The following is an 18,474-nucleotide window of genomic DNA, read 5'->3' on the forward strand; positions in this document are numbered from 1 at the left end:
CTCTAGCCGACCAGGGCCCTGACCCCTAACCCTCAGATGCTCGGAAAGGTCACAGAACGAGGAGGCCCCGCCTCCTGGGCTCAGGAGGCCTTGCCTGCCTCCCCTCCTGCCCGTCGCCACCCGCCGGTGTGCCCCTGCAGTGGCTGCAGTGACCCCGAAGCAGCACTCACTGGGGCGGCTGCCATCGGTGCCACCGGCTCTGGGAAGCCTGCTCAATGCTAATCAAATATTTAATCTTCACAACCCTGTGGGCCTTCCTACTTTCAGACGAGGAAATTGAGCCCTAACGTGTCTTATTCATTTACTAGTGATCTGCTGCAGGAATATTCCTGCAAGACTTCCAGCCGGCTTCCCTCCCGCCACCGCCATCTCTCCCGCCAAGGCCATCTCTCCCACCCGCCCACCTCATCCTACCCCACCCCGTACATGCTGCCAGGGCTTTCCCTCCAGCAGCAGCAGCTGCCTTGCTTTCCACTTCCCCTCCCTCTCCCTTCTATGCTGTCTTCAGTCTTCATTCCTCCCTCCATGTATGCAAATTAGCCACCATCTTTGTAAGGTTAATTTGCATATTCGTTCTGATTGGCTGGTGGGCGTGGCTTGCAGGTGTAGCAGAGTGGTGGTTAATTTGCATATTGCTCTATTATTAGGTAGGATTCTTTCAGAAATCCTGTGGGGCACAAGAAGAAAGACACACAGGTACTGCCTCCAGGACCTAGCCATTAATGAGATTAAAAGTCAGGGTAGTTTAAGAAGAAAGACCATGAGCAATGGAGATCAGGGAGGACTTTCTGAAGGAGGTGGCATCTGAGCTGGGACTGGACAGCCTTCACCAATGGGCAGGATTAGGATGAGCCAGTGATGAGCAGAAGGCTGTGAGCGCCCAGGCCTGTAAGAAAGTGTGTCCAGTGGACGGATGGGGTCTCAGGGGAGGCGGCTGGGACAGAGCCCGGGCTTGACTGCCTGGCTAAGGGGGAGGATTGAGGTTGGGAGGCCAAGAGGAGCCGTTGGAGGTTCTGAGCAGAGGAGCAATGTCCCCTACCTCCGCCTCGGGCAGCAGCACGGGAAAAGCCTGAGGAGACACACCGTCTGTCGCACCGGCCCACGTGCCTTCCAGGCCCAGCAGGCGGGAGGAATGGCTCTCGGACCCTGGGGCCCCTGGCCTGGCAGGCCCTGCCCACCTCCCTGGCAGGAGCCCTCTCCTACCCTCCTGAGTCTGGTGGTGGGAGGGGGTGGCTGGGGCAGCTGAGCTGCTTTTGGCCCCAATGACCCCATGGAAGGCAGGGTGTGGCCGGCGGCTGCAGGAAGGCTCTCCCTTTCGAGTGGCGCCCAGTTAACCTGGTGAGGGTCCAGGCCATGAGGACCGAGCCCTCCCGGGGAGAGAGGAGCCCTGTGGCCAGACCCACCCCTCCCTCACCGGACCGGGCTGCACGATGGAGCCAGGGCACGTCTCAGAGACTCCGGCTCCCGTCTACGCGCAGGCCAGAGGGGCTCAGACACGGCGGGTGTGGGGGCAGGTGAGCAGGAGGGAGGTAGACTGAGAAGGGGTCACATCCTGGCCGGGGTTCAGCCAGACCTGCTTTTATTTGAATGAATATCAGGCTTTTAACCAGGATTTCACTAGAAAAGATGTGGTGGCCTCACTTTCCTTCAGTCACCGGGCAAGGGGACCTGTAAGATCTGCTGTAGCTCTCAGCCTGCGCTTGCTCTAACGATGCAGACATCTGCTGGAGCGGCAGCTACCAGTGCCCCCTGAGCAGGAACAGGTGCGAGGGGGCCATTAGGGGCAGGGGAGGGGGGTCAGAGGGAGCGCGCCAAGGACACGCAGGCCTGTGCCCAGGCCCCCAGCACACATCACGTACAATGCGCAGCATGCACACTCACATTCACACTACTTTCTCACACATAAACACACACAGTGACACACACACACAAACTCACACATACACTCACTAACACAGTGACACACACATTCATACACACAAACTGACACACACACTCACACTACTCTCAAACATAAACACACACAGTGACACACATTCACACACACAAACTCACATACACACACTCACACTACTCTCTCACACAGTGACGCACACACTCACACAGTGACACACATTCACACACACTCACACATAAACACACACACACAGTGACACACACATTCACACACACACACAAACTCACATACACACTCACACTACTCTCTCACACAGTGACCCACACATTCACACACACACACTCACACATAAACACACACACTCACACAATGACACACACATTCACACACACACAAACTCACACTACTCTCTCACAGATAAACACACACACTCACAGTGTGACACACTCACATTCACACACACATTCACACATACACTCACACTCACGCTACTCTCACACATAAACACACAATCTCGCACACACTGACGTACACATTCACACACACACACGTATACCCACACTCACACTCACACAGATTCACACTCACACAAACACACACACACACTGATACACACACACATGCACACTTACACTCACACACACGCACACGCACGTCCAGGAGAAGGTGGCCTGGGCCATTTTGTCCGGGAGCTGCATACACACCTCCGGATTCCCATTTGGTGCTCTTAGGAATCGCTCGTTCCCTCAGCCATTCTCACCAGGCAGGGCACGGTTTCAGACATTTCCAAGTCTCAGAGCCAAGCTCAGCGAGCACTTGCTGAAATGAACTCCTCTAGAACCTTCCAGCTGCAGAGGACACCTGAGCCAGGGGTCACCGGAGTGCAGGGCTTAGGAATAATAGTGATAACTCTGGTTGCCGTGAGCACTGTAAGCACCTAAGAAGTGTTTTTTCAAATCCACATCTCTGATTTCCATAAAAATCGCTGTCAGTCGGTCAGGACACGTTACCCGCCAGGTCAAGTGGTGGGATCATGGTTTGCCCAGGAGGCTCAGCCCCTGCCCCATCAGCCAGTCCAGGTCCCTTCACCGCTCAAGACTGAAGACCCAGCAAGCAGCAGGAGAAGCTCAAACCCCGAGGAGCAGAGCTCGGGCAGGGTCTGCCCGCTGCCCCTCAGGGCCGCCCCCTGGGCCCCTCGCACTTACCTGGCCCGTCACGGAAGGAGCATGTTCCCGGCAAGGCCCACTCAGCCCCTCGGCCCGGGATGCTCGGGGTCGGCTGCCGACGGCTCAGAGTCGCCGGCGCAGAGGGCACTTCGGTCCTGTGTCCTCTAACTAACTGGGCCAAGTGTCCCGCCGTGCATCCGGAGCCCCAGCCCACACGCCGGTGCCCGGGCCGCAGGCTCCCAGCGCCTGGCAAGCTGCACGGCGCTCCCAGAGCCAAGTTCGGCCTTGGCTTCTGCACGCAGCCCAGTTGGCCAGGAGCACGCCTTCCGCTGACCTTTCAACCCCGATCCCTCTGTACAGACATTCGGGCCAGCAGCAGCAGCGCCCGCACACCGGGCCGTGACGCAGGCCTGTGGCCCGGAGTGTGGCCACTACGGCAGCGTCGGGGACGGTGCCGGCCCCTCCCCACCACCGCCGTCTCCGTCCACCCCCTCGCCTGTCCATGTCTTCATGGCGATCGCGCTGCTGGCTGAGGCTCGGTCCTGCACTCGCTGCAGCTGCCATGCGGGGAAGACCTTGGCTGCACAGGTCAGAGCGTCCCCCCCGGAGGACCTCGTCAGCAGGCATCGGGAGGAATGAGCTCCATTTGCAGAGTTTCCTTTGTCCCAGAGCCTCCACATACTTCCCTGTCTCTGTCCTACTGGCTTTGCCTATTTCTCTGGAATCCATTGACATGAAAGAACATAAAGGTCTCCCATTCTGAAGGGGTGTCACCAGCTCTGTGGTTACAGGGCGAGCATGGCATCGATACAGTCCATCCCACCGCCGTCTGGTCCACGCTCCTCTGAGCCTCCCACACCCTCCTGGACCCCACGACTGGGAAGCCACGGGGCCTTTTCCATCGTCCCCCCGACTCCACGCCACACCACGAACAGGAAGTGCAGCACGGCCCCCGAGACCCTCAGGGGCACTGATGGCTCCTAAGTCTTCACCTGCTTCACATGCTTCCTTGTAGAATCTCCCCCTGACAGCACAGCCCACCTGAGGCGGCCACAGGCTCTTCGGAGGCGGTGGGTCTTCGTGAAGCTGGCGTGAGCAGAGACCGCCCTGCCCTGCGCTCTCCTGACTCTGTCTGGACGTGGCCCCTCCTGTGAAGTGCCCCCAGGAGAGGTGCCCCAGGGAGCTGCTGTGCCCTGAGTCTGGGACCCGAGGAGCAGACATGGACCCAGCCTCAGCCTAGCCTGGCTCACCCACCACCTGAGCAGAGCCATCCTAACTGACACAGAAATGAGGTTGAGGGGGAAAATGTGTGTGATTTTCAACACATGACACATTGGGGACTGGTTGTTATGCCACATCATCACACAAGAGCCGACCACTACAAGCTGCCTTCAGTGTGACATTGCTAGGAGGAAGGGAAAGGCTTCGGGCCACCCTTTGGGGCCTCAGAACAGCAAGGCGGGGTCCACCACACACACACACACACACACACACACACAGCCCCTTTCCTGAGAAGCACGAACAAGACTCCTAGCCACACGGTGGCCTCCGTCCCCTGGGATTGCCCTGACGGAGGACACACTTCGCGGAGGGCCTGCAGGAGGGAAGTCCACAGACAACCCAGGCCTTCCGCCCGCACACAGCAGGCACCTGCTCGGTGCTGCTCTGCTCCAGGAGCACCTGTGGGAGTGGCTGGGAGCTCACTTACCTGGGAGCTGGGCGGGGCGACCAGGTTGATTCCTGGAGGGGCTGCCAGCGCTCCCGAGGGCGGCCCCATGGCAGACGTGATGACGCGATACGGAGAGCCCAGGGCATTGAGAGGGGTCCCCACTGCACTCAGAGTCCGCGGAGCACTCACAGGGGTGTCCGTGTAGCTGGGGTGGCTGTCCATGGGCTTCCCTGTGGACAAGGCTGCCGACGGGCTCATGGACGTGGAGCCAGAGTGGCCGGGGGAGCCTGTGGGAGGAGAGCACAGGTGAGGGAGGGGCTGGGGAGCACAGTGCTGGGGAGCAGCCCCAGGTTTATTTCCTGCCTCCCCTCCCTCCCACCACACCTGACACAGGCTGGTAGAATACAGGAAGCGAAGAGCAGAGGGAGAGACGTTGTCCTGATGTTTCTCTGTCCCCACCTGCATTCCACCTTCAACTGCATCCGACCACCCAGGGCCACGGGCCGTCCGCAGGTCCCAGGTCTGGGCAGCTGTGGCCGGGCCGGCCAGCCGGGGAAAATGAGTCCATCCCACCCCAGAGGGTGGAGAGCAGGTGCCGGGGGCTCTGGACTCCCTGCCTCACAGCCACATCGCATGAGAACAGGAGTCGGGAGACCTGCATGCCCTCGCCCTGGCCCTAATGGATTTTCCTAATGGTGCCGGGTGCATGCCGGGACCAGTTTGGCTCAGTGGTTAGAGTGTCGGCCTGCAGACTGAAAGGTGCTGGGTACTGGGGATGCAGAGCCCAAAAGAACATAATCCTCCCCACCCCGCCTCTGGCAACCACACCTGTTCTCTGTCTCTGAGTCAGTTTTCATTTTGTTTTGTTTTGTGTCAGACTCCACAGGTAAGTGAGGTCATGTGGCATTTGTCTTTCTCTGAGTACAATACCCTCAAGGTCCATCCATGTTGTCACAAATGGCAGGCTCCCCCCCCCCACCTTGTGTGGCCGAGTAATATTTCACTGTGTGTCTGCACCACGTCTTTATCCACCCACCCACGGACACGCAGGCTGCTGGGAGGAACACCGCAGTGAGCACAGGGCCGCGCCTTCTCACTGCAGAACTCTGTACACTCAGCTCGCTCAGCTAAGGCCTGGCGTGGAGAGCATGCTGCCTCCCACGCCTGAGCAAGTTCTGACCCCCTAGTCCAAGCAAGTCAGACTCAAAGGCTAGCACGGACCAAATAAACAAGATGTAAGTGTATGTGGACTGCAAAAGAAAATTTTTTTTAAAACTTCAATTTCATAGAAATGCAGGTCTATTTCAATAGAGACATGCTGAATACAAAGGGCTGAAATAAATGCATCATCATGAACAAAATAATAGAGCATTTTAATAAAAATTAAAATTTTCTTGAACATTAACTTACCAGACACTGAATAACTGCACAAATAAATAAGTGTAAGGCAAGTGAACCTACTTTTCTTGTTCTCTGAATGCGAAATATTTCCTGTTTCGCACACCAAACAAGTCAGTTCAAGACGAATGACATGACCATCGGCTAAAACATTCGCTGCTAGTATTAGTGGGGAGAAATGATGCACCTGAATGTAAGGCAGATAAGGGAAGTGAATGCAACACCATTATAGTAATCAGTCATTAGCTGTGGAGAGCACCTCCAGCGTTTGGACAGGTTCGAGCCTCGGACTAATGAGAGGGCACAGTCTCTCATGGCAAAGCCTCATGCAGGTCCCAACGTGGAGGGCAAAGCCCGCCCAGCACAATTACAGCCAAAGGCTATATGGTCCGAACGTGTGGCCCCAGGTGGCTGAGTGATGTAGGCTGCAGGAGGTTCAGCAAGGAACCAAAGCTTGATCAGGTGCATGTAATTGAGTAGATTCCAAACCTGTGGGAACATTGTAAACATCTTGATCATGCCCTTCCTTTGCCTCATGGAATCTGGCTATAAAATAAAGACGGCTTGCAAGCTATGGAGCTGTCTCTCCATCAGAGAAGCAGTGTCCCACCTAGCCCCAATCTTATTCTCTTATCTGTCTTTTCTAATTCTTCATCGCCCCCCTCCCCTCAGGTTCACCCACAGCCCTGCTGAGCACAGCACATTAGCAAATGTTGTAGTTTGTTATTAATCTTATATAATAAAAGCCCAATATGCTAAGTACCTGGTCATCCGTTCAACAAATCAAAGTGTAATATGCTAATGATATGCTAAGGCTGTTCAACTGCCATGATGTGCACTGACCACCAGGGGGCATATGCTCTGACAGGTAGGTTAGCCTGCTGCTGGGGTCCCACCTATCGGGACTGAATGATACAAGCCTTCCAATGGCCCCTTCCTCTGGCGGGCTGGCTGGACCCCACCATGCATGAATTCGTGCACTGGGCCTCTAGTTATGTATAACAGGATATTGTAAAAATTAAGTTACAAAAAATTTTTTTAAATATATTTTATTGATTTTTTACAGAGAGGAAAGGAGAGAGATAGAGAGCTAGAAACGTCGATGAGAGAGAAACATCGACCAGCTGCCTCTTGCACACCATCTACCGGGGATGTGCCTGCAACCGATGTACATGCCCCTGACCGGAATCGAACTCGGGACCTTTCAGTCCGCAGACCGACGCTCTACCACTGAGCCAAACCGGCTTCAGCAAGTTACAAAATTTTTATTAAAATGTTTCTTACATACCGTTATATTGGCTGGGCCACAGAAATATTTGTTGTGAGCCGCATGCGGCCCGAAGCCACGAGTCTGACATGCTTGCTGTAGTTTTTCTATCTGGAAAGTTCCAGTCTGTTAGGGACAATTGTCTCATAAGCAGGTGAATCCCAATCACTGTGTTCCATGTCCCACCTCTGGGGAGGGCCCCCAGGTTGTGGGTGCTCAGAGGGCCACGGGGCTTCAAACAGGTCAGACACACACTGTGTGGCCTGAACAGCATCTGGCAGTCTCCACACGTGACCCACTTATCCTGTGAGGGTCATTTCAGCCTTCCCTGGACGAGAAAACAGGCCTGTCTCACGCGCATGCCACTCCCAGTTCCAGGGTGCCCTCCAGTCACCTCCCCCACGGAGCCCCCCTGCTGTGACTGGTCTGGTTTGATGCTTTTTCTCTGTTGTCTAAGGAACAGTCTATTTCTGCCTCTTCCATTAAATTGAGGAGGACAGAGTGTCCATTTCTGCTTGCCCACCTCCAGCACAGTGCCAGGCACTGCCCGGGAGGCAAGTGGCAGAGCCCAGATTCAAACTGCCAGCCTGAAGCCCAGCTCTCCTGCCTCGGCTGCCAAGGACTCAGAGGAAGTATAAAGCGCCCTTACAGCACTCAGCACAAACTGACCAATCAGAAATGATCTTGAGCTGAAAGTCCATATGGACAGGCGGAGGGCAGCATGCAGGAACCCAGCCCAGCAGCGTAACATCCTTCCACATGGCAATGACTGGAAGAACCACTTTAGACTCCCTCAAAGCCCGGCTTTGTCCAGTAGGTCATCCAAAAGGACATCTGGAAGGATAACTGGTCTAATTAGCATATTATGCTTTTATTGTTATAGATATATGGACTTTGGACAACACACAAATTGTTTTAAGAATACAATGAGATGTGGGAGAATTTGAAATGTTAAGTACACTGTCTCTATTATTATAAACTAGAGGCCTGATGCACAAAATTCATGCACTGGTTCCCTCAGCCCAGCCTGCATCCTCTCACAATCTGGGACCCCTCGAGGGATGTCCACCTGCTGGCTTAGGCCCACTCCCTAGAGGGTCGGGCCTAAACTGACAGTTGGAAATCCCTCTGGCAGCCTGGGAGCCCTCGGGAGATGTCCCCCCAAGGGGTCCTTAGTGCTGCTGCCACCGCCACTCACTGGCCAGCCATGGGCCAGCTTCTGGCTGAGTGGCGCTCCCCTTGTGGAAGCGCACTGACCACCAGGGAGCAGCTCCTGCATTGAGAGTCTGCCCCCTGGTGGTCAGTGCACATCATAGTGATCAGTCCTTTCCAGTCATTCCACTGTTAGGGTCAATTTGCATATTACCCTTTTATTACATAGAATAATAAACTGTCTTAACTAGAAATGGCAGTGGGGAATGAAACGGCGAGTTCGGTTAGTTTTGCAGCAGCTTTAAAAACGTGGCTTTATTTCTACAGAGTTCGTGGCCCATTCACCACCACATTTTTTAAAACTAAAATTTGAAAGGACCAGGGCATCTTACACAAATGCACTTGGTTCTTCATTCCTTGGTGACCCAGTCGCTCTTAGAAACAAATAGCTTTGCTCTTAGAAAAGGTAGACAATAGTGACTCTGATGACAAAAGTGTCCCAGTGGACACTCCATCCATTGTCAGGAGCGGACACGGGCGCTTACTGCCTGTGACATGTTCACCAGCCTCTCACGCTCACTCCCTCTCTTCAGCCGCACGAGAACCGCAGCCGGTACCGGGAGCACCGTGTTGGCGGGGAACCTGGTTTCTGGCCAAACCCGAAGTCAAAGTTGTCTCTGTGCTTCTCTCTGGCCCTGCAGCCGGTGTGTGAGGTTCTGTGGGCCCTCAGCCAGGCCCCGCGCCCTCTGCATCCTGCATGCCTGCCTCCGGGCACCCGGAGCGCACCTTCCTGCACACACAGCCCCGCCCCGCACCCAGCGATGCTTTCTACAAAACCAGCCTGTCTGCGGAAAGCGCTGGTGTGCTCTCAGGAGCTCCGCTTCCCTTCCACCCTCCTGTCCCCTCCCTCACCTCCTCTCTCTCCCAGCAAGGACCCAGCCAGCCCAGCTTCATGAGCAGGAGGCCAGTACTGGCATCTGTAAGAAGCGAGTGCTCTGGTGGTCCCTGATGGTCTGGGTCTGGACCCGGAGCCAGGCCTCCGCTGGGCCTTGGCAGACCTGCGGCTCCCGAGTGCCCGGGAACCAGAGCCGCTGGGACGCTGTGGGTGCATGGGGCCCCCAGGGCACGTGGAGGTACTCGGCTCCGGCCGGGTGGCAGCTGTAATGACTCCACACCGTCAGTGCTGGGGACAGGGCTGTGTGGCCTGAGCGCCATCATAGGTCACATGCCTAAAGGACTCAGCCCACGCCAGGCCCATCGAAAACGCTCCACACCGCGGCCGGCACCACACACTGGTCAGCACACCCGTGTCCGTGACATTGCATTTTCTGAATGGGTGTAAACAGTCATATTCTGGGCCAGACTGCCCCTCCATCATCCCAGCCCCCCCCCCAGGGGTCCTCATAATCCAGACTAGTGCCCAGAGATCCCCCTGCTGACCTCATTCTGAATAGCTAATGCCCTACTGGCTGCCACACAACTTTCACCCCACCCCTTGCTGCCAACAGCTGGCACTATGGGGCCGGAACGTGGCAGATGCTCAAAACTACTGCTTGACTCATCAATGAATGAGGTCATTTTTGCTAATTAACATATGTAACCATATATAGCATCAGCAGAAAGTACTGGCATAAGAAATCTGTCTCTGATGATTATCCAAGCCAAAACCTCTGAAACCGCACAATGAGGAATTGTGTGGAGGCTGAAGGGGCTCATTGAGAAAGAGAAGCTGGGTTCTCAGAACCACAGAAGTCTGACCAAGGTGAGGCAGTTGCTTAGCAACCTGAGCCTCAGCCAATCAAAGCAAAATGTCACCCGTGGGTCTTTCTGATTGGGGCAAATGGCCTGGCATTCCACCCCTTTGCTATTGTGCTGGTCAGAGAGTTTGCTGTCCTGTTAGGAGGGAAATTTGTAATGAGTTACTGATAACAGGACCCACCCATGGGGGGAGCCGGAGTCAACACCGCTGCTTCAGAGAGTCCGCAGCTGCATGGGAGCCAGGGAGCACGCACACCCCATCCCCGCCACCCTCCCAGTGCGGGGTGTGGAACATAAGCCTGGTGACCACAGAGCCTCCCGCACCGGCCTGTCCTTCCCGACCTGGGGAGGCTCACAGCCCGGCTGCCAGGGAGTGCCAGGCCCGCCCCCCGGGCACTGTAATGGCACCTCCTCCGCTGAGTCGCGGTAACAGCAGCAAATAACATTTGGTGACGATACCAGGAGCAGACAGGGTTCTAAACACGTCACATATGTGACCCACTTCACACCGCACAGGCTAGGCCGAGCTCTGCTTGCTCTGCACAAATGCAGCACCGGGACCGAGGGAGTGGCAGGCTTGCTCTGGGGAGAGGCTGGCAGACAACAAGGCAGGTCAGGACCTGGGGAAGCAGCAGGCGCGAGGCCAGACCCCACCCGCTGCTGCTGAGTGTCCAGGCTGCGCTGCAGCTCGTACCCAGTCCCCTTTAAGGTGACCAGAGGTCCCGCTTTTGGCGGGACAGTCCCGATTTTTAACAATTTGTCCCGCAGCGGGACGTGGAGCAAATTGTCAGAAATCGGGACTGGAGGGACGTCTGCTCACCTTACTTTATCAGCGTCTAAAAAAGACATTGCTCCTAAGGACCTGGCGCTGCACAGAGAATGCTGAACTCCAGAAAAAGCCTCCACAAAATGTTGTTGTTTTCTCAGATAGAGTAACAGCCTAATAAAGGGAGGGGGACTTTTAACGCGATGTTGCTCCAGTTTGTCTGTAGTCATGTGACTTAAAACACCTCTGTTCTATTGAGATATAAGCTGCAAGCTTGAGAGAAGTTAGAAGAAGAAACAAATCATTCCGAAATATGCGAGCAGAATCCGAAATTGCAGTTTTCTTGGCACATATACAGTAACTACAACACATTTTTCATTTAGAAAGGGGGGGCGGTTATTTCCCTCTTGTAATTCTCACTCAGCACATTGAGAATTCCATTTGAAGGATCCACAGAATGCACACCATCCCAGCACTCACCCCCTGGGAGGTGCCGGCTGGCTCCGGCTCCTCCATCTGGCTCTCCAGGCCCGACCTCTGCCCGCCCTTCCCAGCCACGCCGTCCTCCCGGGGTTCTGAGCCCAGTGCTTTCTGACCAGGAGCCTCCTGCTCTGACCTGGCCCTACAACCACCTCCGCTTCAGCTCCTGCCTCAGGACCCTCCCCGCTTCCCCGGAGCAGGAGGGCCGCTCTGAGCCAGGCCGTGCAGCATGCCTCGTTCTGTGTTTGAATTGTCCTCTGCGTTTGCAGAAGCATTTTCACACAAACGTCTGACTGCACAGCCACCTAAGAGTAGACAGGAAGGACGTTCCCAGGCACCGCCTCTGCCTTGTCACCCACGGGGAACTCAGCCCCGAGAGGAATCCCAGGAGCGGGGAGACGTGGAGGCCGCCTCGTGGGAGCGGCAGCCTCTCAAGAGGAAAATAAAGGAACACGTGGATAGAGCGTCTGCCTGCAGACTGAAGGGTCCCGGGTTCGATTCCGGTCAAGGGCATGTACCTTGGTTGCGGGCACATCCCCAGTAGGAGGTGTGCAGGAGGCAGCTGATAGATGACTCTCTCTCATCAGTGTTTCTCCCTATGTCTCTCCCTTCCTCTCTGTAAAAAAAATCAATAAAACATATATTTTTTAAAGATTAAAATAAATAAATAAAGGCCTTATTTTCAAATACAGTCACATTTTATTTTTTTAATATATTTTATTGATTTTTTACAGAGAGGAAGGGAGAGAGATAGAGAGCTAGAAACATCGATGAGAGAGAAACATCTACCAGCTGTCTCTTGCACACCCCCTACTGGGGATGTGCCCGCAACCAATGTACATGCCCTTGCCGGAATTGAACCCGGGACCTTTCAGTCTGCAGACCAACGCTCTACCGCTGAGCCAAACCGGCTTTGGCTACTGTCACATTTTAAAAAATAAAAATAAAAAACACAAGGGCTCAGCCCTGGCTCTGCCCCCGTGGCCTCTCTGAGGACAAGAGGACCCAGCGGTGGAGCCCAGAGGGACCAAGCCCCCTGAGAACAGCCCCGCCAGCCGCCCGGCCTGTCCGAGCTGAGAGGGGCGGCTGATTCCCCCAAACAGGCGGGCTGCCGGCTGCTCAGGTGGGGGCAGGGCTGCTGCCTCCGTGCCGGGAAGGGGGGCAGCCCTCCCTCTCCCTCCCCACTGCCGCCCCTGCATTAGTGATGGAGGGAGTGAAAAGCAGGAGATTGATAATCAGCCTCATTATTACCAGCATTATATATAATTATAGCAAAACCTCACTCATTTGGATCAATTGAGAGAGAAATCCGTCTAAATTCCTGACAAGTTGGCAGATCACTTTTAAATTATAATTTTATTACTTCTAAGTAACGCACGTGAGGAGTTGTGTTTCAAGTACCACAAGCTAATGGTTATTAAGTGGGGATTTTATGAAATCTGCTTTAAAAGACTCTTTTGTAATTAAGACCCCGTTAATATGCTAATGACACTCCTGCTCTGTTTTTCAAATTGCTTGAAAACAGATGCAATTTAAATAGGCTCAGGACTGCGACAATCTCATTTGCTTCACAAACCTTTGGGGGGGTTATTTCTGTTATTTATTTATTTGTTTGTTTTTGGCGAACGAGCAAACACAAACCAGTTCGTGCCGTGGTGGCTCACCCACGGATCCGAGAACTCCTACGACATAAATGGATACCCACAGCCATGTCGCTGTGGGTGACACCAGGCTCTGGGGACTTGAAGAGCCACTTCCCTTTACAGAAAACGACCCCACATGCCGAAACCGGTTTGGCTCGGTGGATAGAGCATCAGCCTGCGGACTGAAGGGTCCTGGGTTCGACTCCGGTCAAGGGCATGTACCTTGGTTGCAGGCACATCCGGGGGGGGGGGGGGGGGCGGGTGGTGTTTGTGCAGGAGGCAGCTGATTGATGATTCCCTCTCATCAATGTTTCTAACTATTTATCCCTCTTTCTTCCTTTCTGTAAAAAATCAATAAAATATATTGAAAGAAAAGAAAGAAAGAAAGAAAGAAAGAAAGAAAGAAAGAAAGAAAGAAAGAAAGAAAGAAGGGAAGAAAGAAACGACCCATGGAGGCCCACCTGCTGGCGGCCACAGAGGACACAGCTCCTCACCATGAGCGCTACCTCACTCTCGCTCAGCCCCTCCGTTCCATGCTCCCCGTCTCCATATCCTCTGGTTCAGTCCAAACGTGTTTGATGAGCGCCTACTCTGTGCCAGGTCCGTGCTGGGCACTTGGCAGGTAGTGGGCCCTGCTGGGCACTATGGTCACGTCACTCAAGATTCAGCCTGGCGCAGTGTCAGCGAGTCAAGCAGTGTCCCCATTCAGTGAGGAAGCAGATTGGGGTGATAACGTGGCCCTTCCCAGGGCTGGCGAGTTATTCCGCATCTGGATTCTGAGTGGCGTTCCGCGCAGTGGTCAGCGTTCCTGCCTGTGACCCATGGCAGCCTGCCCCCAGGAGCCACACGGGAGCCTTGCAGGAACAGGCGGGTGTTACATTGTCCCTAAGACAGAGAGGCTCGGGTGCAGGGTGCCCCTAACAAGACACAGCCCTGCTCCTTTAGCCACTTCCCAATACGGAGCCGTGTGCCGGTCGGGCCTCTAGGACAAATGCTAGTGAGTGGTGAGGCGTTTGCTGAGGTGACCCCTTGCTCTTTGGATCCCTGGATGGCACTGGTGTCCACAAGTCCCACTTTTGGCAGGACAGTCCTGATTTTTTTTAATATATTTTATTGATTTTTCACAGAGAGGAAGAGAGAGGAATAGAGAGTTAGAAACATCAATGAGAGAGAATCATTGATCAGCTGCTTCTTGCACACCCCCCACTGGGGATGTGCCTGCAACCAAGGTACATGCCCCTGATCGGAATTGAACCCTGGACTTTTCAGTCCACAGACCGATGCTCTACCACTGAGGCAAACCGGTTTCGGCAGACAGTCCCAATTTTTAACAATTTTTCCTGCGGCGTTTTAAAAAAGTCCTGATTTTTTTTCCAAAAATCAAGACTTTTTTAAAACGCCACGGGAGGAGGGACAAATTGTTAAAAATCAAGCGGGACATCTGGTCACCTTACCCAAGCCCACCTCCTTCTGACTCCCTGGCCTTGTGCTCAGGTGTGCGCTCCGGGCTCTGAGCACAGGCTGTCTCCCAAGGACAGCGGTCACCGTGAAGCACAGTGAGCGGGCCCTGGCTGAGCAGCTCAGTGGGTTAGACTGAGCATCGTCCCAACATGCCGAGGTTGCCGGTTCGATCCCTGATCAGAGCACATTTAAGAATCAACCAGTTAATGCATAAATAAATGGAACAACAAATCTCTCTCCCCCTTCCTCTCACTCTAAAATCAATCAGTAAATCTAAGAACACAGTGAACAATGTCTGTCCACTGCAGCGTCGCCATTGGTAACGCACACCGTGTCATCCGCTCTCGGTTTAAGACCTACGATCCTGGGATCCGTTACGCTGAGGCCCAAGAAACATTTCCAGGAATAACTGGTCTCCAGGCGTCCTGCAGATGTTCCTCCGGGCAGAGGACAGGCCTCAGGACCTGGGGTCCCACTGTGCCCAACAGCTGATTGACAGGCATTCCTAGGACAGTCTGGGGTCTTCCTCCCTGCTGGTGACCTCTAACCTTTGCTCTGCTCCCCACATTCCTGGGACTGAGACCCCAACCCCTCCACAAGCTGCTGCCCCATGACAGTGGCCAATAAAGGGGGGGACAAAGGAGATACCGGGTCACAGAAACAAACCGCAGCCAGCCCGGAGGAAACATCCCCGCAGACTTATTAGGCATGTTCCCTGCTGCTCCTCTGACTCCTCGTGCGTGCTTTCTGAGCTCAAGGTCACACGCCTTTCCGTTTTTAGGTTCAGCTGTGGGGTTCTGGGCCCCCATCTGGAGTCTGAGTTGATCGTGAACCCGGACACTCTGTCGCCCTTGCCGCCTCAGTCACAGCCTGTGGTCAGGGGGCCGGGGGCCTGTAGACCGTGGGGGTTGGAGGTCGCAGGTCACGGCTGTCTTCCTGCCAGCTCTCGTGAGGGAAGGGGTGAGCTGTTCAGACAGAACCCCAGGAGCTGGTGCGGAATCCTCATCTTCCTCCCTGCCCTGGGCCCGCACCTGTGAGCGCGCAGCCCCACAGGTCAGAACCAGACCGCCTCCTCAGAGCAAAAGCTACAAACAGAATTCTAGCGGAATTTAGCACCAGGGCCTCCCAGAGGAAGACCAGGCCAGAGAGGCAGCCAGAGGCAGCTCAGCGGAGCGCAGACTCTGCGGCCAAGGGCCTGGTCCCACTCCGGCCGTGCCTTCTGCCAGCTCCGCGGCCTGGCAATGCCCCGTGCCCTGACCTGCAGGGGAGCACGAAGGGGCTCAGAGGGCCTCGAGGGAAGTGAGCGGACCGGCCGGCACTGCAGGGGCGACGTGAGGAGAGATGAGAGCCTCCCGCCCGCCCGCCCGCCCGCCCGCGGATTACCACACGATCGGATGTGGATTACAGGCTCGGTGTGCCATCTTCTTAGAGGTGACAACTGTCTCCTAGACAAACAAGCCTCGTCCCGAGCGGCTGGCCAGCCGGGACTTGGTGTTGGAGACAGGGTTCTCGCCTTGTTGCAGGGCGGGCGGAGGGGGACAGGGGGCCTCTGTGGGACCACTGCCACCGGCCAGCCCCTCCCTTCGGCCAACCCGAGTCCGGGTCCCTTCACTGCAGGACGATGGTCTGACAGGGGTGAGTGCAGCCCGCACACAGTTTCCAGGAGCCGCTTCCTGAGGCTGATCTGCTTCCCCCAAATCCCACGTGAAGCCCAGGTGCCGGGGGCTCCAGCGCTGCCTGCAGAGGGCAGGGGCACACCGACAGCGCCCCTGCCCCACAGCTCCGGCCTGGAGCCATGGGGTGGGCGGCTGCAGTGCCCGCTTCCAGCCTGGTGTGCCCGACCCGCAGCCACCCTGCAGGCCCTCCCCACGGGCAGACCTCCCGTGCCATGGCCTGTCCCTGTCCCAGCAGCCTCTTCCCGCGGAGCAAACACAGCACAGCAGGGCGACTAAATGAGACAAACCACTGCTCCCTCCCAGCCATGAGGCGGCAGCGTGACATCAGAGGGGCAACTAACGGACCTGCGAGCCTCTCCTCCAGCTCTGCCAGCACCTCGTCCTCCCCGCTGCCCCGCCTGCCTTGCCTCTGTCTCAGACGGAACGCACCACATCCCGCGGCCCCCTCAACCAGGACCGTCCCGCCAGCCAGTCTCCGCGCACTTCCTTCTGCCTCCCCCGCCTCCTAGTTCACCCTGGCACAGAGACGTTCGGTTTCTAAAGTTAATTTGCATGTTAGCACTTAAGTAAACGGAGGGAATGAGCATATTCACTTGCATTAAGTGCCCCATGCGGGCCATGCTGCAGCAGCTGCTTTTCCAGCGTTCGCTTATGGATTCTCTCAGCAATGTCCTGAGGGCGGGATTACAAGCTCCATTTTACAGAGGAAGACACTGAGGCTCAGAGGGGTTCAGTGTCCTGCTTAAGCTCACACGGCTAGTCAGTGAAAACTACCGTAGGAACCAAACTCAGTTCCTTCCTTCCCTCCCTTCTTCCCTCCCTTCCCTTTTTCCCTCCCTCCTTCCCTTCTTCCCTCCCTCCCTCCTTCCCTTCTTCCCTCCCTCCCTCCTTCCTTCCTTCCCTCCCTCATCTCCATTCTCTCCCAAACTCCTCCTCCTTCAACCCTTTATTCACCCCAATTGTCACCACGAGTCTCCTTGGCTGCCAGGGGGCCAGGGCCTCACAGACTTGGGGGACCAGGGTCTTCAGACCCCTAACTCGGAGGCAACAGAGAAAGGGCTGCTGGGCCGTGGATGGGCCCAGGATGGGCGCTGAGAAAGCGGTTCACGCCCAGGCCAGCGACCAGCTGTGAACTAGAGGTCAGATGTCCGGGCCCAGGCTTGGCCGCCACGCTCACTGGCCGTCACAGATTGGCCCCAGTAACCCTAATTCAGCCTCTTCCAGGATCACTGCCACCCCCACACCCCTGCCCAGGGGCCACACCCACACCCCTGCCCAGGGGCCACCCACACACCCTCCGCCCAGGAGCCACCCCCACACCCCCTGCCCAGGGGCCACCCACACACCCTCCGCCCAGGAGCCACCCCCACACCCCTGCCCAGGGGCCACCCACACACCCTCCGCCCAGGAGCCACCCCCATACCCCCTGCCCAGGGGCCACCCCCACACCCCCTGCCCAGGAGCCACCCCCACACCCGTGCCCAGGGGCCACCCCCACACCCCCTGCCCAGGGGCCACCCCTACATCATTACATGCGTCTGCATGATGAGCCCACCTATCCCTGCATGAAGGGGCCACGACCGTGTTGCATGCACATCTGTATCCTGGCACCTGACAGCACGCGGCTCGGAACAGCACTGTACCACTGTCACACACACACTGTACCTCCCAAATAGACAGACAGCCTCGGCCTGACGCCCCCAGAGGGACCACAGCACCGCGCGTGCCCAGCGCAGCCCAGAGCGTCCTGCCCAGCGCCGCGTGGCGAGCTGCCTGCCTGCCCGCACGGAGTCAGGAGAGCAGAGCTTCTCCTTCTGAGACGTGAGAGAAACTTCTGCTCTGTCCCGCCTGCCAGCAGCCCGGGCAGGACAGCAGCTCCCGGGCCGGGCGGCGCGGCCCCCTCAGCTGACGGGAGCGGCAGCCGGTCAGCTGTCCCTCCCATTCTCTCAGGCGGGCGCCTGTCACGGACCCGGGGCCGGGGGAGTGCGGCCCGGTGATGGTCGCCAGCCAGCCAGGCGGCCCCAGGGAAGTGATGGCGGTGACCCTGCCAGGAAGGGGGGCAGCAGGGGGGCGGCCAGGGCTTTTAGCAAAACAAAAGGCAAGAACACAGGAGGGACAGCACTGTGCAAGTCAAAGCGTTG

The 18,474-nt window shown here is 56.2% G+C and overlaps 1 protein-coding gene across 1 annotated transcript in view; it reads right to left on the minus strand.

Moving 5' to 3' along the window:
* The window catches only part of RXRG (retinoid X receptor gamma), a 32,838-nt gene that overhangs the window by 12,969 nt on the left and 1,395 nt on the right, over window positions 1–18,474 (minus strand). The window contains exon 2 of the mRNA XM_036443010.2: window positions 4,772–5,019. Coding sequence (XP_036298903.1) covers window positions 4,772–5,019 — 248 coding nt within the window. The remainder of the gene's footprint in view (window positions 1–4,771; window positions 5,020–18,474) is intronic.

This window comes from Pipistrellus kuhlii, unplaced genomic scaffold, assembly GCF_014108245.1.
Source record: "Pipistrellus kuhlii isolate mPipKuh1 unplaced genomic scaffold, mPipKuh1.p scaffold_m20_p_18, whole genome shotgun sequence".
Taxonomy (NCBI): Eukaryota; Metazoa; Chordata; class Mammalia; order Chiroptera; family Vespertilionidae; genus Pipistrellus; species Pipistrellus kuhlii.